The 22582-nt window shown below is 33.2% G+C and overlaps 1 protein-coding gene across 2 annotated transcripts in view; it reads left to right on the forward strand.

Moving 5' to 3' along the window:
• LOC108766396 (caspase-1) overlaps positions 1–22582 on the forward strand; it is a 44562-nt gene that overhangs the window by 9373 nt on the left and 12607 nt on the right. For both annotated transcript variants that reach the window (XM_018515659.1, XM_018515661.1), the window contains exons 3-4: positions 14516–14691; positions 22227–22356. In XM_018515659.1, coding sequence (XP_018371161.1) covers positions 14516–14691; positions 22227–22356 — 306 coding nt within the window. The remainder of the gene's footprint in view (positions 1–14515; positions 14692–22226; positions 22357–22582) is intronic.

Raw genomic sequence — 22582 nt, forward strand, 5'->3', positions numbered from 1 at the left:
CGAAACATTTTTCTCTATCCCTACTAGTTTTCGAGATATTTGACTGGATCACTTCAGATGGTCCACCCTGTATATATAATTTATGAATATACACATAAATATCCAATACTGGCTTTTAGGTATTTTACTCTCTGATTTTTATACTCTTTAGTTTCCTTTCATTCCTTTTACAGAATATTGAAAAAGTATAAATATATTTCTAAAGTTAAGTATATATATATATAATAATTCTAATAATACAATAATTTAAATAATACCAAAATAATTTTTACTAACCGAATAGGAAATTATCAAATTGGCAGCATCAGCGGATCTAATGTTCAATTTTGAAAAGATAATAACGTTGCTGACTGCGACAAATCTGTCAGCCGAGTAGATACGAAGAAAAATAAAAAGAGAAAAATGCCAAAACTTAGTCGCACAAAAATATAGTAAATTTGTTACTTCCCTCGGGAGCAACTAAAATAGACTTTCCTCAAACTCAGCTTTTGGCTGATACGAGGGAAACAACGGCAGTAAACTAAAGGAAAATCCCGCCGGATTCTCTCCCTCGCCGATAGACTTTACACATATATTCGATTATCAAATCGAAAATACTAGGAGTATCGAAAAAGCATTCGTTTACTTTGAAAAGCCATGGTCAGCGCGTGTTATAACTATGCTGTTGCATAAATAAACTACCCCTCACCATATTTCACGCAACTACCCCGCCAAGTTTCAATACTTTAATTTTGTCTGGCAGCATTCCACGTAATTCGAAGCAAGCGGGCTTCCTCTTTCTGAAAGTTTCGCAAACGCGAATCGACTGCTGAATGAGGACTGAACTTTTCAATTGAAACAGTCCGCATGTCGTTGTATAGCTCCGACTTTTCTCCTTTTTTTCCCATTGATCAACTAACAATGCGAGTAGTACTCGTTGCACTTCCGCCGTTTTCCTCCTCTTGTATCAATGATTCTTAATCCCCATCCTACCAGATCATCACGATAAAGTAAAGTGATAAGATATCATGATTCAAATGCAGAAAAGATTGTCTAATATACGAAGATCCTTCTTTTAAAGGCGGATGTTGCATATCAGTCGGCGTATCATATCATCGTATCGTCGTTGCATATCAGTGCAAACGGAGAGTGTTGCACCGTTGTGTCAAAATTGTACTACAACGATATGCACATCACGTCGTCATAGCATTTCACTGAAGGACTTGCTGCAGTGAGTTGACCCACATTTTGTAAAAACGGAGTAAATATATAAAAAGAATGATTTTGCTGAAATATCTAAAAATTTAACTAGATACAGTTCTGAAAGTAATTTTGTTGAACCATCAAAACAATTATATAAGAATTTCAAATATGATAAGAAATACTGCAAAAAATTTTGAAATTTTAGCAATCAACTTCAGTATATTCTACATAATTATTTTGTAATTCAACAAAATTATTTTTTAATCTATCAAAACTTTTCGCAGCATTGCTTATCATGCTTGAGATTCCTTCATAATTATTTTGGCTCGATACATTTATTTTCAGATCTGTGTCTATCTAAATCTTGTTTCAACAAAATCGATCTTTCCGTGTAACGACGGAATGGAACAAGCTGTGTCCATTTTAAGACTAATATGATTAATACTGAAGATATATCAGATACTAGAAAAAGCTCAGAAATATCATTCGATAAAATTTATAAAATTAAAAGCCCAGTTATAAAAATTATTCATTTATAAATATTTGTGACATTACAATTAGATGAAAACAGAAAACATAAATTGAAGTTCCCCATCGCGAAAATGTATCAAGTCTTGTTCTTCGCGAAGAAAGTGTATATCTTTTAGACTCCATTTAACAGAGGCTATAAAGGTAATTAATGATCGTGAAGCGAAGATTAAACTTGTTCGTATAAAATCGCTAATAATTATCAATCATGATTGATTGCTTCGTGGTGCATTGATTTCACTGTGCTAGAATATGCATATTCAACAAGTATACTCAGTGTATAAAACAAAAAAAAATAAGTATTAGTTTTAAGATATTAGCCATATTAGCTCGAGAAAGAAACAGAGACAAAAGAGACAGAGAAAAAAAAAATATATATATATAAATGTCTTTTAACAAGTTATAATTGTTTAATAAATTGCCTTCATAAATTAATAATTATCACAAACCGGATATAGATATCACAGATGTTTACGCAAACTTTAAGGTTAACCTTAGAAAACTAAAACTTAGAAACTTAATTGTAAACTTGACGACGCGTGTTAGGATCAATAAATTCAACTCGATATGTTTATTAAAATCGATACAAAGTTGTTGTTGTTGAATGCATTCTAGTTTTATCGGTATAAAATTACCGATGTATTTAGACCATCGCGATTTTTGCAAAAGAACGACACATTTCGAGTACAGTTGATCGAGTGGAAAATAAAGCCGGGTTCTCCATATGCGCTGTCAGATAATCAACGAGGAAATCGTCGGACGGGATGGACACGAATGCAAACTATTCGTTCATATATTTGCTTTTTTCTTTTCCTACACAAATTTCGTGACCGCTTTCCGGTGCCAAAAACAAGCTTTTTCCGCGTCTGGTCGAGTGTATTAGTACGGCAGATGTCACACCGAAATAAAGGAGACATGCGACAACACGTTTCGCCGTCTAAGTCGTCTTCCCGATTTCGCCACACCCAACCGTGTGACCGCAATCGCAAGATATTACGGCAGGAAGGAAACAGGCAAACATTCGACTCCTGCGAACGGCACGAGCAGCGATGCACCGACACGTAAAGCACTCCTGATGTTTGTCGACGCTTCTCCGACGAAAAGCACGATCCTGTCGCGAAATCATCCCTTGACAGGCTCGTCAGGCAACTTCCACTTATACTCAAGTTGCAGCTTCGCGTGGCAAAGAGGGTTGTATACGCGCTCTCGAAGAACAGTTACGTTTTCAAAGTTAACGTGTCAAGTACAAGCATCATGAACATTCTACTTTGGATAAATAGAAGCTTATTCGAGAAAAGCCGAGTGTCATATCCGTTGCTAATGTCGCCTGCTGCGATACTTCGTTACTACGGAATAGACGGAATTTACTTGTTTCCGTTTGGCAAATTTCTGAAAGTTCCTTCACGAACTCGTTAAAACGGCTATTTTTCGACATGGCAGTCGATAACTTCATACCGGCGTATACGGGTTTATGTATATGCTCGAAATGTACGTTTTTCTCGTGACGACATGTCAAACGCAGATATTTTGAAATGAGAATATTTCACTTCGGCTAAGAACATATTATTATGCTTGAAGTTTTCGTGTTACATGTTTTCTCGTATTATACACGCTTCTATATAAACATTGGCTTAATCCTGTTCTAACATTACGTATCACTGTATCCATTCTTGTCCAATTTATATTATATATTATTAGACCATGTTTTAATGCTAAATCACTTCCGGCTTTAGATTGTAGTGCTTAAACTATTATACTCCTATTACCTACAAGCTTTGTAGGATCGTAAACTACTCCTACTTTAGTCAGTACTATATACAATCCTAAATCACTTCAAACTTCAGTCAGAATTGTAAGACCTTAAACTTTTACGTCCAACAAATATATTACCGCGTTTCAACTTTTAAACGTACATACTGCGGAATTACAATTGTCACATTCCAGAGTTTGAAAGGGAATATTAACCCTTTGGCTACGAGACTATGTCGGACCGAAGCCATGCCATTCTATCGCGGAATTCGATTAAAGAAAGATCGAATATATGTGTTTTTGATGAAACAAATCGCTGCGTTGATAGAAAAGTGACACAACTCAAAATTATAACTATCTCTATAGTTATCTTACTTTATGATAGATTGAAGCATAATAACATTGCAATAACATAAAACGCTCGATAATTTGACAAAGAAAACGACCAAAACGAACATAAAAATATATATTTGAGATATAAGATCACTCAATTCTTATACATTAATATGTTTCGACTCACAGAGTCTTCTTCCGTTAACATACAAATAGCCTAATAATCTAACCGCAATTAAAAAACTGAACTAATATCATAATTGTATCATAATCAGCTAAAGTGTTACCCCATCATAAGGGATGATACCCTTCATCTTGGTGTTATACGATATAATTAAATCCTCGTTCAAGGGCGAGAATCCTGTTAAGTCCAAAGAGAGAAGTCAAATGGCAAAAAAATAGTCTTATATTCGTGGATTGATTAACATAAGCTGTCAGCTTCTATAAAATAAGCTTCTATAAAATTAACAAGAACTTAATAAATATCTCATCACGAGTATAACTAATAGTTTTCAATGGCAACGATCGTAGTTTAAAAAAGAAACAAAAAAAGTTACAAACTGCAAGTTCTTATGACAAACAAATATTTCGTAAAACGAGAGAAAGGATGAGAAGGGAACAAGCGCTGTTATATCTCGTCGCCCTATTCCACATGGATCGGCGAAAAAGGTTCGTTTACATACTGTGTACACACTGACATGTAGACTCTGCTTATAAAAATGCAACGTTGCTTCGAGTTGACCGTCAACATTTTCCGGTTTCATCAATGTACACAGTGGCGTCATAAACGTCGGGACCGCAAAAAGAAAAAAACAAAAAAAAAGAGAGAAAAGGTAAAGAAAGAAAGAAAAAAAAAACGAAAAAAGAGGGAGGAAAAACAAATTCACGCGAATTGTTTGGTGTATTTCGAAATTCTGCGCAACGCGTGCAGCTGGGGACTGATTACAATCGTGATATTCAACGGAGTCGACAATACGGCGAGGCGCGATCGCGAGCTCGGAATCCGCATCCACACGAGCGGGATGATTCTGGTGTGTATCAACGAACACGATGGAGCCAATCACCCGCAACATGTATAACAATACACAGCGCGATTTAATAATTCCATACGCGCACACACGCATAGCCGCGTCTGTTAAGAAACATTGGTTGCAGTTCGTAGTGTCGTTACGAATTTTTCCGTTTTACTACGTTTTGCTATGTTTGTGACCAAACGCGCTGCGCCGCGCCGGAGGGATTTTAGATTTTTACGCGTTTTGAAAGAATGATTGCTCGCAATTTACACAGACCGCTCGATATTGCCGAGGGTCTCCTCGAGGGGCTCCTGCCGGTAATAAAACAAGAATCCTCCCAGTTTCCAAGAATTTATCACTAAAGGAACGTTGAAAAAATTATTGAAAGCGTTTACAATAACACGAGCGTCTTTATATTTTTATTTATGCCGGTCTAAAAATGCGTACAAGTTTTACATCTCATAACGAATATGATTTTTAATGTACAATTGAAGAAGAATCGGTGGTCCCGAAACGTCTTTATATGTTCAATTGAATATTAATTTATTTTTGTCAACTATCTTTGGCTCGATTATTGACCTTGCTCAATATTTTGTTAAAAACATTGTTAATTCCACTTACAAACTTCTAATCCATTATATTCGTTATTCATTATACATTATAAGACAGAACAAAAATTGTAAATTGTATACTAAATCAGAATTTAGAATATAATATTAGAATTCGAATATAAGTTTTGCAAATAATGAAACAGTTTATTTTATTGTAATTATATGTTTCATAGTTTATTACTTCCTTTTTAAAATGTTTGTTTGGTTTGAGGAAATTTTTCAAAGTAAAATTTAATTAAATTACATCTGTAAAATGTATGCAATCATCGCCAACAAAAATAATTGTAAAACTGCAATTTGACTTTGGAAAAGTTATATTTATTATTTAGATAAAGATTGCATAGAAAATGTACATATATTTGTATAATTTGATAATAAGAGGAATATTGAAAACAATTTTATCGTAAATTCTGTTGTGTATACACATATATTGTTGCATCCGTTGTTTAATTAATAACTAAGTTCAAGTTCGTTTATACTCGTACGTGAAATAAAATTTAGTTGTGTGTGTGCGCGCGCGCGCGTGTGTATGTTTGTGTGTGTGTATGACATAAGAGCATCGTTAGCAGTGTTCTCTGAAAAAAATTAAATATATTAAAAATTAAAGTTATCCCTTACCGTACTAATATGGGTAACTAGTGACCGAGCGATTCCTGTTCGTGCAAGTTTCTTTGAGTCTTTCGATAATTATTATTATACTACATTTTATTATTTTCCAAAATAAAGAGCCAATATTTATTCTAGAAAGTTGGAAGTATGTTGGTGAATTTTTAGAAATTTTTTGAATTATTTTGAAGAGGTGAAAAACGAAGAGATTCTAGTGACCTTTGATAATATGGATGAGGCACCAAATTGTACAGTAAGGGTTACACTTTAAAGGTACATTATATGCATTAAAATGCATTTACAGTATGACATCCATTCAATCATTATTATTATTAATGAAACTTGTTGTGGACACTTCCCACGAAATTTAAAAATAGTTTTTAATAAAAAATCTTTTGAATCTGCCAAGATAACTGCTTCAAAATAAATACTCGTGTTTCTAAAAACTTTATCTTCGTGATTGATCAGATATTTTTAATCGGATTTACGTTCAGAGATTTGGAAGACCAATCGAAAGATCAATGTAATTTTTACGTTTGTGAACATCTCGTAAAAAATATGTCTCATAGAAAACAGACGATAAATTATAATTAATAATAGCGATTGAACGCCAATTATAAAGTAAATACATATTATTTTAATAAACTTTTATATAATGTACTTTTAAAATATAACTTTAATCTTTTTTAATACACTCGGTTTCTTTCAGAGAACTGCTGACGGCGTTTTTGTGTCACTGACGGTCTCTTTGTTAAAATTCTATAATTAAACGCTTTCACACAAGTGTTAAAGACAGATCTAATGTATCGCAGAGACAAGCAGTTTTATCTAAAAACTGGTTTTCCTTAGAAATGTAACGGATTTAACTTTGAAACTAAATTTCTTTAAACCTCAATATAGAAAACGTTTTTTGTTATAAATAAACTGCTAAAAATAATAATGATATTTTAAAAAATTGTAAAATTGAAAATAAAGAATTGATAGCACTCGCTATTTATGAAAATGCTTCATTCATTTAAATAATGCCAGATTTATTCATGAAAATATCAACGATATTGTCGAGTGCATAGTCACTCCTATTTTAATATTTCAGTAATATTATCACGAAAAACATCTCGTATTCATAACAAATAATTTATTAAATGCGCGTACGTGAAATACGATCTAATGATGAAATTAACTGCGGGTATAATTCCATACGGAATTGCAATAAAATTCATAAGAAATACACGACATGGAAAAATACCGCAATTAATAAACACTTCGGGGATTTGAGGTAACTTTTTACTATATGTACTCTATAAACACGCGTTATTAATCCACGAATATGATCGAACATATATAACCAAGACCGCGCCCTCTCTGCTCCCCTATATTTTATCTGCATACAAAAGTGTAAAATCGCGTGCGTTGCTGTACGAGGCAAGATTGACCCCGGGATAATAATATTACCACATCCGCACAGCTCGGGACTGTAATGCTTTAACGCGCAACGGATTAAAAAATAACCGGGATGATCTTTCGGAGAACAAGAGGAGTACCAGCGGTGCGCTGAATTTCCACCTTTACGTTATTATCCCCTCCGGAATATAAAGCAAACGGAAAGGGCGGAGATATGTAAGCTACCTTTTCGAGTTATGTGAAGCACGATACGAAACTCAATTACACAATAGCTCGACTCTTATCCGGTTACACTGGTGGTTTACTCGCCTTAAGGATCGTCAATACCCGCATAAGCCGGGTCGAATCGTGACGTCAGAAACGGGAGAAATACTCGCAAACGATACTTGCGACTTATGTCCACGCGAGTTATTCTTTGTCAACAAAACCGTTCTGACTCGATAAAGCAAAATCATAAAATGTGCCACAAATTCTATTGTCAGCTCGGCATGTCAAGCGTGAAACGCAGGTAGCTTTTCTAGAAGAGTTTCGAATATTATCAGCTTTCGCCATATGCATAATATAAAGGAAGTTTCCCTTTTCTTCTTCAATAAATTTTAGAAAATAAAATTTATATTTTTCTGACTTAACTTATTCTCGCATCGAAACGACGAATAGTTCTGCGCTATATTTTTAGTATAGACTATGGACTTCTTTCCATGTAACTTGACGTCGACTTACCTCAAGATACGTAATAATCTCGTTGTTTATATTAATGTTTTGAAATTTAGTTGACCTTATAATTTTATTAATCTTTGAGACTAATTGCTCTTATTTATATTATACTCGTTTTTAAAATTTATATCTCATGATAATCATAATCTCATATGTGATGTTGACATCGAATATGAATGTGTGTGAATATACTATAATATATTATTATAGCATCCTTTTTTTTTCTTTACTCGTTATTTGGTTTTATTCTTCTTTTTATAAGTTGTGTTTGCATTAATCGAGCTTGATTAACTTATTTAATTGTCAGTATTTTATGTCGAAAAATAAATTTCGGGTGAATGACAATTATGAAAGAAATAATTAATTGCACAGAAAAATCCAAATTCCAAATATTGAGATATTGCATCTGTCATTTATATTAATTAAAATGTTGAACGATATTTTTTTATCCGATGGACCGCGCGTACATGTAAACAGTCAAATAATTTCATAAACTACTCATAATACTTTATACTTTATATATATGTGTAACTCTGTATATTCAGTACAAAATGACATCTTTCAATATTGTCATGACTCGATCAGAATTAACTATTAATATCAAACAGAAGCAAAAATGGAAGTGCTTTAGGTAGATAGATATTTTTGCAGATTTTGCAGTGCTTACATTACCTACACCCCATCTATTTTTCTTGCTCTTGTAAAGAATTCGTCCAAAACTCACGTTTGATATATTGAAAACGCGGGAATATTAATCTATTATCGCTTTACCGTTTATATTTCCTCTATAAAATCATATTCGTTCCATTTCCGTTTGATCATTCACGCGCAAAGATAAACGATAATCTCGGCGAGGCTCGCGAAGTTCGAGGATTTATTTATAATAAATGGCAAAATGGAGAGGGATTAACAACTCGTTCAGCGCGCTTACGCGTAACGTATTTCTGTAATGGAAAGTTTTAATATAGAAAAAGTGTGTAAGCTCAAAATAATTATAGAGTTTTTATTTAATTTCATTTAATCCTCTTTTTACTACAGTATCAAATAAAATCGTAAAATATGTTATCAGTTATTTTTAAATTCAACCATTGATACTTCATAATTTTTAGTTTCGTTCAAACGGGCGTCTATTTAATTTTCATTGCATAATTTAAGTCAACCGAACGTAAAGAATTTCTCGGCTATTCAGAAACGCTTCGATGAATAATTAGATGAATAATTAGATGAATAATTAGGCGAAAGGCAGAATAGCGTCGTAAAGTGAAGCAATCTCGAACCTTGCCGAACCCGTTTAAGTGTAACGAGTTTAAAACTCGGTGTGTAACTATTCGAATTCTCTTGGTATGGTATAATCTACCTGATGCATATTATTCGTTTATGCGCAGATGTAATTCATTTAACATCGATATTTCATTGATAACCTCAAACGATTCTACAATTTCAATTTCAATAAAAAATATTACGTGAAAAAAAATCGCTAATTTTTTATTTTATATGTCAAATTTGTATATAAAATAAAACTTTTTTTATTAAATAGTAACAAGACACCCTATATGTACATATATAAAAATTTGTTTTTGTTTTTTTAATGTTATGGTACAAATATATCTTTGTATTTTTATCATATATCAAAAATATATTATATTTTTCACGTTAAAAAATGTATTAGCCTTAGAAACATTGCAACCTTAAAATGTATTATGTACATATGATGATATATATTTTAAGTGAGAATTTAAAATTAATAAAATTATATTTAATATAAACAATATTTAATTTTTGAATATTTATATTTTAACACAAAATTGAAGATATTAATGTTTCCGTAAAATAAGTATTTTTGATGTAATAAACTATAATTTAGCAATTTTTATATATGTTTAAATATATCATGCAAAAAACAACACAACAGACAACTTTTTAATAAAAAATATAAAATTTATGCAATAAAAATAAATTATTTCAAAAAATGTATTTAAGTACGTTTGCAATTGTAAATATAAAATGAAACTATTTTCTACATTTTGAAGAAATAAGAAATTAATTATGCTTGTTAATTATGAAATTATATAAAAGCAAGATTTAATAAATTCAGTTTCTCGGAAATATATTAACCTTAATTAGTTTATATATATATATACATATATGTATATATATATAATTAAAATTAATTTTAAATTGATTACAGAGAAATTAAAAATAAAAAGCAATACAACAATAAATTGGATAATAATTTAATGCACATCTATTATTATCTATACAAGTAGCTACGTAGAACACTTCAACCCGCATTTTTTAAATTTTTATAAAGCTCGTGACGTATGAACTGTCAGTAAATTCTATTCTTCATATCGAAATGGAATCGAGAAATATAGATATCGCCAGAGAACATGTCAATCATGCGATTCTATTGCGTTTCTCGGAAAATTTACACGACCGCCGAGCACTCGCTAACGCATCACAATTATCCGTATCTCTTAATTCACGTAATTCATGCGTTCTCTAATCTTATAACATGAAGGGATGACTTCGCCGCTATTCGCATATTCCGTGCGAGTATTTCGCACCTATCTCACAGACTATACTCGCCAATCTTCTCGAGATGCGCAGCATCGTGAATCTTCCCTTGAATACAGATTATTCCTACACTGAATTTTCCTCATCAAAAGTCTAAATGGATGACGGCGCGACTCTCTGCCTGTCACCTTTAAATATCTCGGCGCGTAAACTTCTGTCGATACTCTTTAATATGTAACATCCGTAGTGTCAACGAATTATTAGCCGTAAAGATTACAAAACTTTTTCACTCTAAATGACTTTATGAAATATCTCCTCTCCCTCTCCCTCTCCCTCTCTCTCTCTCTCTCTCTCTCTCTCTCTCTCTCTCTTTCTCTCTCACACACACAAGTTCATTCACTTTATTTATATCTCGATATCGAAACAAACGGAGTACTGTTCCGCAGTTTGATCTCTAGTATCCTCTGGTGAAGAGAAGATACGTGATATCCAGTTCATCTCGTTCATTTCGCTACGGCGGAGCTGGTTCCACTCGCCGAGAACTATCAGCCAGCGCCGGTATTAAACTTTCGAATTTATAACGCACGTTGCGGCTATATCGATTGAACGCGAGCAAGCCATCGTCATTCGCCCGCGCCTTCATCGGAAGAGAATATTTCGCTAGAATATTATTAGCAAGAGCTCATCGAGTTGTTAACTGCTCATGTACCGGTGCAGCATATACCGCCAAGCTGAATTTACAACGCGCCGACTGCACTTCGGGCGATTTATACTTCGCTCGAACGACGGCGATATCTACACGTCGGAGCCACCTTGAATTATGACGGACTCAAAACAAGAGAGAACGTTCCTAGCTCGTGTTTGTTCATGGATACAGCTTTTGATAGATGATGCTAGCGAATGAAGTTCAATGGTGCAGCAAAATTGTTACTTTTTTATATATGTATTGTTTTTATGATCTCTTTTTCAGATAGTTTGAACGTTTTTCGTCACGTTGTGTTACTATATTATAAATCTAGCTAATTGAATTTTGAATAATTTTTCATAATTCAATAAAATTGAATAATTTTTTATAATTCAATAAAAATGTTTTATAACGAAGTAAAATGATTCTGAAAAATCTTATATACATTCACTTATAGGTACTTTATACAAATAATTCCTGTAAAATAAAAAGAATAGGAATACGTAGCATTACTGCCTACTGTGTCAGTTTTGGAGCCCATTTTGTCAGACGCTCATTTTTGCATAACTTACGAAAAACTTAATTATTGCAAAATTGTTAACAGTATTATAAAAATTGCTTATACTATCTGATAGAAGACACTTTTTACTTTGTATTTATATTTTTGAAGTCGTATTTTTACCTTTTGTTTGAGAAATATTGTCTATAAACAAAGTGGTATGTCGGTATCGGTGACCTTCCTCTATATACATAATAAACTTTGTAGTTTTACAGTAAACTTTTCCTCTATTCACGTGAAAATAAGTAACAAAAGCTAGAGGGTAATTGGCGAACATAAGGGAAACAACGCTACAGCGAAAGATAATATCAGATAATTGCCTACTATAAAGGGTATTTTACTTAATTATTTTCATTTAACATCTAGCGACATTAAGCCAATGGTAACTACATGATCGTTACATATGCAAGTTACATGCAAGACGATAGTATAATGATTTTTTCACGTGATGTGAGATTCTTTTCTTTTTGTCAAACGAGATCGAAAGGAGTTAGAGTAAATTACCATTATGGTTCACGGTAAACTCAAAGGGAAATGCGTTCCTCTGAGGAAACAGTGCGCGAACAACAACGTTGCTTCACGTAATACGCAAAAGTTTTTTGCGAACCATTTTCCCGTCCGCACATCATGCATAACTTGCAAGCTGAATACGCTGCACGTCGATTTTTCAGCTTCCGTCCCGTGCCCTCTTTATGCAATTTATATCCAACTCCTTAATTACATTAGTGCCGCAGGATTGCCGGACCGAGGCAGTGCGGATTAATTGGATTATCGACCCTTGTTGGTCATAATGTTTTGGCTCGAAAATAAAGATCAATGCTTCTTGCGAAGAAATAAGATAAGACCCACGCGATGCATCGGAAATTTTTTGCCTTTGTTTAAAAAAATAAAAGCAAATTTTTGCATTACAGTTGAGAAAATAATTATTAGCAAAATGTCCAATAATTTCAACGGCGGAAGAAAAGCAAATAATATTTACAAGCTTTGTGAGAAGAGGAAAGAGTAATAAAAAAGAAAAAAAGGCGGAAATAGAATAGTACACTTTTGGATTTTCTTTGGCAAATTCTTAGATTTTCGGAAAAATGAAAGAATTAAGTTCCAATGGATAAATTTGTTTTATAAATAAAACAATACTATAAACATATTTTATAGTTTTTATATTTAGAACATTTGTTCTATATAAAATGTAATAATATGGATCACAGAAAGAAACATAAACACTAAACGTTGTACTTTCTTTTAATGCACAACCCTATTTAAATTGTAAAATTTTATTTTATTAGGTAAATTCGCATACTTATAATTCCGCTATAACGTTTGGAGGTATGACGCACAAAATCATAAATAAGATTTGATTGTAACAAGAAAAAAAGAGTAAAGCGCACTGTTAAAAGAATTCTACCACAATCAAAAATAAAACGAATAACTATACGAAAAAAAAAATCGTCGCAGTAACAAACAAAATTGAATAAACGAAAAGATATAGAAATAGTAAAACCAGCAATATCTAAATATTACACGTTCGAGAGAAGAGAGTAATGTAGTAACGGTACGTACATATAGCAGTATAAAAAGAACTTTTTACGCGTATTCACCAAATTCGTTATTGTTTGTGCATAGATCCCCCTCGAAAACGCGGAGAAAGGAACAAAAAATCGTTTCTTTTACACGTTTTACCGTTATTTCGCTGTGATAAAATAACTCAACCTGCTGTCCGTGAACATCGTAATGTATTGTAAAAAACAGTCTCTTGAGAATCAAGAGTTGCAGAATTAATCAATCCTTTGAAAACCACTTTACGATCCACGTTTCTATTTAATAAACAGCTATTTTTGTTCTGAAAAGAATCCAATATTTTACCGTTTTATTAAAATCTCATGAAGATTATGAAGATAATCTTGCATAAATTTCTATTTCACGTAGGTGATATATAAGGCGACAAAAAGTGCGAGTGTTTATAAAATAAACATTTATGCACACATTTTATAATTAATATTCTACACAAAAATATGTTAAATGCATTCAAAAACATAAAGCAAATTTAACCGGATGGAAAATCGATTATTTTTATATTTTCTAAAAAAGTAACGGATCGCATGATCTAGGTATTCTATGCCACAAGAGCAATTTGTTTTATGGTTGCTGAGACGATTTTTACTATTTTTTTTTATCTATTTTCAACAGACGAAAGCATTTTACTTATAACAACACGATATTTAAATAAAATATTTTATTTTAATATTCTCTGTTTTTTTCACGTGACAATTCAAAAAAACTTATTTACCTTTCAATGTTCGTTGTAAAAGGATGTACGTGTAATTCATAAATGTCTATGATCCACGGTAACAACTTGTTTAGAGTGCCTTAATAATAAATTACTTCGCACAATTTTACTTCGAGGAAACTTCATTTAATTCCTTAATACCGCGACGCGCAAACTCGAAAGCTGGCACGTACAGCCGTTTCGACCCGCCGGAGGAAATTCACGTTATACAGCGAACGGTATCTGCACAATCTCACCTCGGAGCAGTTTGTTTGTGCATAGACTATTAGGCCAGGCCGCGTCCGATGACTATTAGCAGCCACCGCGAGGAATTAATTAATCCTTTCATTAAAGCCGCTGCGGAAGACCACACGGATGCCGACTGCCTGATCGTGGTCGCAATGTCACACGGCGAATCGGGTCTATTGCATTCGGCCGACAGCATGTATCCAGTCGATGCGCTATGGATTCCCTTCACGGGCGATCAATGCCTCAGCTTAGCCGGAAAACCAAAGCTGTTCTTCATTCAGGTAAGCATATCTAAGAGATATTCGTTGTACGTACAAGAATCGCGTGAATTATACGTACGCTATCCCTGTGTTCGACGAACAATGAGCGATTCCGCGCATAAAGAAGCGAAGCCACTTTCCACTTTCGTTCACTCCGAACGATCGCCCAAGTGATGGATCATCCCAAGTGAACCGTCTAAGCGGTGTTACATGCTGAGTAATTCGCAAGAGATTTATACGGATCATGTGAAGTGATTTATGAGTTAATATAAGATATTGTATGGCCCCCTGCTGTTGAAGTTAATTGGGTTTTCCGATAGGTACGGGTTCTTGTACTTGTATATCTTGTCTTTTTTGTACTTTGTCTTTGACCGGATGACTCACAAAAGATATCCAGGTCTTCTTTTTTCTAACAAATACTTTCATCACAATTTTATTTGTATTAAATTAAATAGGTACAGATTGAGCTCTCGAGATATTAACAACAATAATGAATATCACCATATATAACGAGCGGTTGAGAGCTGAAGAAAGACGCAGTTATTAAGTGCGCGTAAAAAATATATTTAAAAACTCTTACATCAATTTCGCAAGAGATTTATGCCCAATTTCTTCACTTCCAGATAATTTGCGGATAACCTTATCCAGGAGATATCTCCATTGTATTCTGGGAGATATCTCATGGATAAAGTTATCTAGAGGTGAAGAAATTGGGTATTAGTAAATTTCAAAATCGTTACGTTTCGGCTTCATTCAAGCCATCATCAGCGATGTTAGACAATAAAAGTGATCATTACTCGTGTCTTAGACGATCCAAGAGAGCAGCCGGAAGAGCCTCTTCATTTCCAAATTTTGAGAAGCATTCTTGTCCATTGATTGGTTAGTCAAATGAGAACTAAGGTCTGTTTTCTGTGGCTGAACTAGTGTACACTTTTGGAACTTAAAATGAGAAAGATATACGTTTGATATTTGTTTAAAGCGAGAAAGAGAGTACTAGAACAGTCTAGTGCAGGAACAGACTACTAGTAATAACAAATGTAACTTGTGGAAAAATGTTACGAAATAAGTGATATACTTCATTACGATTAACTAAAGAAACTCACCAGCTCCATTTATATTATTTAAATTTATAAATATACTGCGATTTAAATGTTTTCGTGCGTGAATCAAAATATGATACACATTTAATTTTATAGGGCGAAAAAGTTCCCCCCCCCCCCTAACAAAAAATGTCACATTTACATCACAATAGACTTAGTCATGGATAAATTGTGATAACACTGAGATTATCATAATAAAAGAACACAGCGACATTATATTATTATCTGTACATAGTTATATCCCATAGCAATATCACAGTGAGGTTCAACTTTTACTACAGCTGCAACTTTTATCACAGCTGCATAATGATGTCATAGCGATATCACACCTGTGACAAAGTGGACATTCGCACGTCACGACCTTTTTGTGATATTACTGTGACCTTTTTGCTATGGAGGTCATTATAATAACGCTGAAACAGTGTCACATTTTGAAGCAAGAAATACAATAAAATAATAAATTGTAACAAATCTTAGTGAAGAAAAATTGTAACAGTAAAAAAATGAAACTTTCCGCCCTCTAAAGGTTAAATTATCTTTAGATAATTTATTTGGGACAATGATGAAGAACGCGATCGCGTGGAACTATTTCTATGATTTTAACATTGTCCACATTTGCGTTTTGCGAAAATCCGGCCGTACTTTAATGACGTTAGAGAGACGAACGAAACGAGAGAGCGGGAAAAAAAGATTATTACATTTTTCGGTTGGTTTTGATATACAATATCCTTGTGCAGATATAAATTTAGTTAAATGCGATTGTATATCCTGCGTGCTTGTAACGTAACGTAACAGCAAAAGCGATATCCACGTTGGCTATTCTGATCGGAAAAAAGAAAAAAACTGTGACATGATTTTACAAAAATTGATATACAGAGTATCCGAGAACTGTCACCATTTATATATATACATATATATATATAATTTTATTTTATATAGTTTATTAAAAATAAAATTTAAATTATGTGTATGCACATTTTAATTAATAATATTTGAAACTAAATATATTTGATTTTATTTAACTTTTGATTTTAATTTGATTCACTATTAAAAAAATCGGGAGAGATATTTTGATAATTTTAACTTACGTTTCTCTCCATTTCTTCAAGAAACAAGTTATAATATTAGATATTGGTGTCCATTATTCGCGTATTTTCATTAAGACTGCAGAGGTAAAGTTTTCTCCTAAATTTCTGTAATTATTTGCGATCTAATGGATGGGAATAGATGACGTCAAAACTGATGATACAGAAATGGATGGCCGTTCCGCGAATTACAGAAAAAGGAAGTCAACCGTAAATAGGACACCCGCATTCCTTTCGCGCTGCGATGAAAATGACGTATAATTGCGACGGTGCGATGGTCCGCGTTTCAAAAACGATCAGGTTGACGCAAACGCGTTGTAATTCCGACGACAATGCCACGCTAGATCTAATTCTTTCCCCGAGCATAATCCTACCGAGATCGTTTTCCATTTAGAGATACTCCCCATTTATCTGCCTCACGACGATCTCGGAGGGATTTGCGGGCTCGCGCACATTAGTGCACCGTCGGGTTTTTAGCGGGTACAGCCAATGAAATATGTGCATTCTGCGATGTAATGGAAACTGTTCGCGCGCTAGAAACGCTGCAGTAATTAAGATTACTCTCCGTCCATCCTTGCCGGAGAAAGAGAACAACGGCAAAAACTATTATTTGCATAATTCCGAAAGTAATGCGAGCGCGTGCATCGTTTCGGGGATTTCGCCACTGGCCGAATTAAAAAGTACCGAGCGGGGCTATTCGTGTCGCGCAATATTCTATACATTTGTTATCTTTTTTTTCTCCTTTTATTTTTCTCCGCGTACCTTTTTTGTCCGCGAGTATTTCCGTCATGCTCGCTTTCCACGTTGCTCGATGTGCATACGTTGAGTTGGCCGAATACTTAAATATTTTAAATAGGGCAAAAACGTGGAAACACGCATTCTTCTTCAAGCACGTTATTATCGTTCTTATATTCGCACGTGACATTTGTATGCGCGTATACATATTCAAGTTACATGGAAAAAAAACAAAGTAGTACTATTTCATTGTGAAATATAAACTACAAAGGAGAATACAACTTCTTTCGCGATCGTTTGGGGATCGTTTCATTTCTATATTTTTTAAATGTATTTTTCTTCAGGAAAACCAAAAGTTATTATAACAATGATATTCAAATTCCCTCGTTTTTTTTTCAAATATATAAAGCAAATTTATAAAGAAATGGTCTATAATAGCAATACAAAGCAAACATATAAAGAAATGGTTTATAATCGAGCAGAACAAAGTTATTAACAATATTTTATCACTTTATTATACGAAGAACATTACAGGAGATCATTACAATAAAACGTCTGGTTTGGTCGAACGCAGATATTAAAATGACCTGTGAGTTACGAAACGTACATTAATTCTATATGTTCTTCGTACATTAATTCTATATATTCTTCGTATAATAAAGAATATAGAATTAACGTGGGAAGAACATATAGAATTAATATACCTTTCGAAAACTTATAAAAAATGTTGCCATAAAAGGTAAAAAAAAAATACATCCTTCTCGATCCATAAATTTTTAATTAATTTTTTATATCCGTTATGAATGTAGAAAGAAAAATTTTATGAATTTTTTTTCTTCCTACTATATTAGGAAATACCTTTAATTCACTTTCATTTCTTCATCTATAAAAGTTGTAAAACATATTTTAAAGACACAAACTATCTACAAAAATAATCACAAATAATCTTTAATTTATTTGAAAAAACCTGACAAAATTTTAATCATTATTATCGGTCGATATATCGACCGATAATGATTAAAATTTTATCAGGTTTTTTTGTGTCATCAAATGGAAAGCACCCAATGAGTATTGGCACCTTGAATACGTCATCATTACGCGGCAAATCCAAATGGTTAAAAATGAAATAAACCATGGTAGCGTCAATTCATTAAGATAAATGAAAGGATTTTATGAGAATGATGAGTAATAAGTATAAATTTGTGTAATTATTTTTGCATTATTTCGGTAATTATTTTTGCATCCTTACACTGCACAAACACTCATTGTAGCCAAACGGAACGGTTCCAAGCCGTCATGGCGCAGCCATATTTTAGCCGGCCGAAGTGCTCCGAACGTAACCGAGATTGCATGATTAATGTGACGTAGGCAAGGTGATGCGCAGAGGCCTCCTAAACTCGCCCACCGGTCGAGCGTATATATACCCTTGTATTTATACCATGGCAGCTATTATAAATCTGTTCTTCCCTCTTTCCAAAGGCCCTATATACACTCACAAGGGAATCTCACGAGGTGTCAAATTCTGATTTTAATGACACTTTGTGTACTTGTAGCTCACATAAAGAGATGAATTTAGATAATATTAGTTGGGGCGGAAAAATTTAAAGGGGTAACATCGCCCCTTACGTGTACAGCGGTTTTCAGCTTTTTCCGTTATATCTCGAAAACTTCGAGATATCATAAAATGTTTTATACAAAGTTTTACAATAAAATTACCTCTGTTCAATCACATCAATAAGATTTTTTTTAAATAAAAGAAATTTTTTTAATTTGAAAAAAAATGTTTATTAAAAATATTATTGATGTAAATGAATAGAGGTAATTTTGTTGTAAAACTTTTGTATAAAACATTTTTTGATATCTCGAATAGTTTTCGAGATATAACGGAAAAAGTTGAAAACCGCTGTACACGTAAGGAGTGATTTCACCCCTTCAAACCGTTTTTTCGCCCCAACTGATATTTTCTAAATTCATCTCTTTATATGAGCTACACACACACACACACAAGTTCACAAAGTTTCATTAAAATCAGAATTTGACACCTCGCGAAGTTCCTTTGTCAATTCCAAAAAAAGCGGTACACTATAAATTTGGGAAAAATTTACCAAATTTCAAATGATCATAACTTGGTAAATAATGAAGATAAAAATATTTTTAAAAAAGCAAAATGAAGCTTGAAATATCCACTTTGAGATTATTTGAATGGAAATTATACTAGGCCATTATTCTCAAAATGGCGGATGACAAGTAACAACATGCGAAAATGGATAATCAAAAGTCCAACTTTGCGATGGTGCATGATGTGAATCAGGTATCACTGTTCAATGAGACAACATGCGCGTAAAAGATATAGAATTTTATCTTTAAAATACTTTTTTACCGACCTCGATACGATCATTTTTCGCGAAGTTATTCCAAATTTAAGATACCGCTGTCATTAGCTTAAATTATGCTTGTAATTTTTTCCAATATGAACTGCATAGAGTTTGATTGGTCGAAACACCACGTGCGTGCGTGCGTGCGTGCGTGCGTGCGTGCGCGATATATTGCTGATTTTTTATTACGTTTACAATTATACAGTATTAGAATTACACGAATAGAATGATTTAATTTTTACCTATTTTGAAAAGTACGAACACGACAGAAATATATTATGAAATATTTATAGAAAGAAGCGAGGAATCGTTCCTAACTTTGATATTTAAATTGAAATAAAAAAAATTAAATTAATTTAATTTTAAAATTTTAATTAATTAAATAAAATTAATTAAAATATAATAATTAATTAAAATATAATAATTAATTAGGAGTTAATATACATATAATAATCGACTAACTTATATAACTTTTGATCGTTAAAAATCGTTGATTAATATATTAGTCTTAGTCGCAAGACAATTGCGAAGATTATGGAGGGACGATCAATCAAGAACAACTATTCCGACAATGATTGTAATTTAGTTTGCCATGAAAGAAAAAGGATCGAAAGGCCAACTTGCCGGATATCTTTCGAAATTACTGCTTCCGTCCCAAATAGAGTTAGAGGATCGATGATCCCAAAGATAAAGCGCGACGGGGATAAATGAGCGCGATAAAGTTAGCGCTGGTAACGATCGAAATGATTAATAATTTGATTTCGTGTCTCGAATGCGCGCGTGCATTCGAGAATCCTAACGGATAATAATTCGCAAGACTCAATTATAATCTTAGATTCATACCAAAAGGTCCAACCAAAATGACAATTATTTCGAAAGCAAATCCAGACACGAGTCCTCTCAATGTGTAAACGTGTACCTAAATCATATATCTATGTAAACGCGGCTAATCAATTGCGAATTATCCGATCGATGATTCGACCGATACCAATTTGAAATTTTAACAACATGGTGTGAAGAGAGTTATAGTATAGAAATTATACACAGATGAGATTATTGGAATTTTCGAGCAATTGCACAGACGCACAAATTCTGATCTTTATCTATCGAAACTAACGTTATTTTCTGTACACTTGAAAGCTGTGTGCAGCCACGGTAGCCTCAAGTAAGTAGCTTCCATATTTCTTGCTGCGCTTCCGTTCAAGCTGCTCGTCTTTCGTTAACGACGCTGTAAACATCGATAGATCTGCGTGTAATTGTCTCGTACATTCTATTACGAGTTTACCTTTCCAAAGAAAAGAAATTGCAGCACTTGGCTACCGGCCATTAAACATTTAGCTTTTTAATATATCAAGCAGCCGTTCTTACTGTAAGATGTACAATTTTTATCAGAAGAAATAAAACTGCTAAATTTAGAAACTCTGCTGTTTATCAATTTTTCTGAAGCCGTTGAGATTCATTTAATGACAAGTATTACTAAAATAACACAAAGGATATATGTATCAATTATTATACTTTAATAATTTCCATAAACAACACTTATTCCGTATTTAAAAAAACAGATTATCGGAAGAAGAATTAATTGCTATTACTAGCAGGTATATGTTATTAAAAATAATATGGGTTAAATTCAAAAGTCGAAAGGGAAATATTAAAGTTGATAATAAAACTGTAGGTTGTTTCGATATTTTTGTTGATAATATTATGGATTAAATATTGCTATCGGAGAGCTAAATGTTTTATCGTGTTTTATAATATCTGCGCCACTGCAACTCTTTTTCATGTTTATGTAGTTCCATGTTTATGTAATTGAATAGCCGATAACAGCTCACACGGCAAATCGATTTTTATGTGTTAAACACAACAAGAATCTAGAGTGCACGAGAGATATAAATACAAATTATTACATTTTATATATATTTTTATATATTATATGTACGTGTGTTTACGTATATGTGTATATGTTGCAACGGCATACATAAAAATGACGTTGTTAAGAATTGCATTAACGTAGCCAGAATTCGGACCTGTATTGCATGGCGATTCCAGCCGTGCACGTAGATATTGTACGTCTCTCGTTTCGTGAGCGTTTTAATAATCTCGCGAATCGCGCGGATTATGATGTCACGTTAAAGCGTTTTAAACAATTCGCTGGACGTTTTTGCACGGAGAAAATCTCCCACTGTCGCGGGTCCATGGATCTTTTACGTGCCGAGAAAATCTAGTATCGTCGCTCACATGTGCATTTTTCTTTTCCGCAGGCATGTCGCGGGACGCAATTGGACAATGGAGTGACATTTTTTCATCAGACAGATAGTATAAAGAGTAATACACTCAAATACAGTATACCCGCCTATGCAGACATCTTGGTCGCGTACTCTACTTACGACGGTATGTATATGTATACGTAAATATAGAGGCTACAGAATTTTTATTTACTTTTCTATTATTCGTAAATGTTAGCAAAGAACAATATAAGTATTAAAAAATTAGAAGTATGAAAGAGTATTATACAAGGTGTCTGGCAAGACTCTAGGAATAATTTACAGGAAGGTAGGTGGGATTAAACTGAGTCAAAGAGTACTCTACACACACCATTTTGCAATTTTCGCAATAA

This window comes from Trachymyrmex cornetzi, unplaced genomic scaffold, assembly GCF_001594075.2.
Source record: "Trachymyrmex cornetzi isolate Tcor2-1 unplaced genomic scaffold, Tcor1.1 scaffold58, whole genome shotgun sequence".
NCBI classification, from domain to species: Eukaryota; Metazoa; Arthropoda; class Insecta; order Hymenoptera; family Formicidae; genus Trachymyrmex; species Trachymyrmex cornetzi.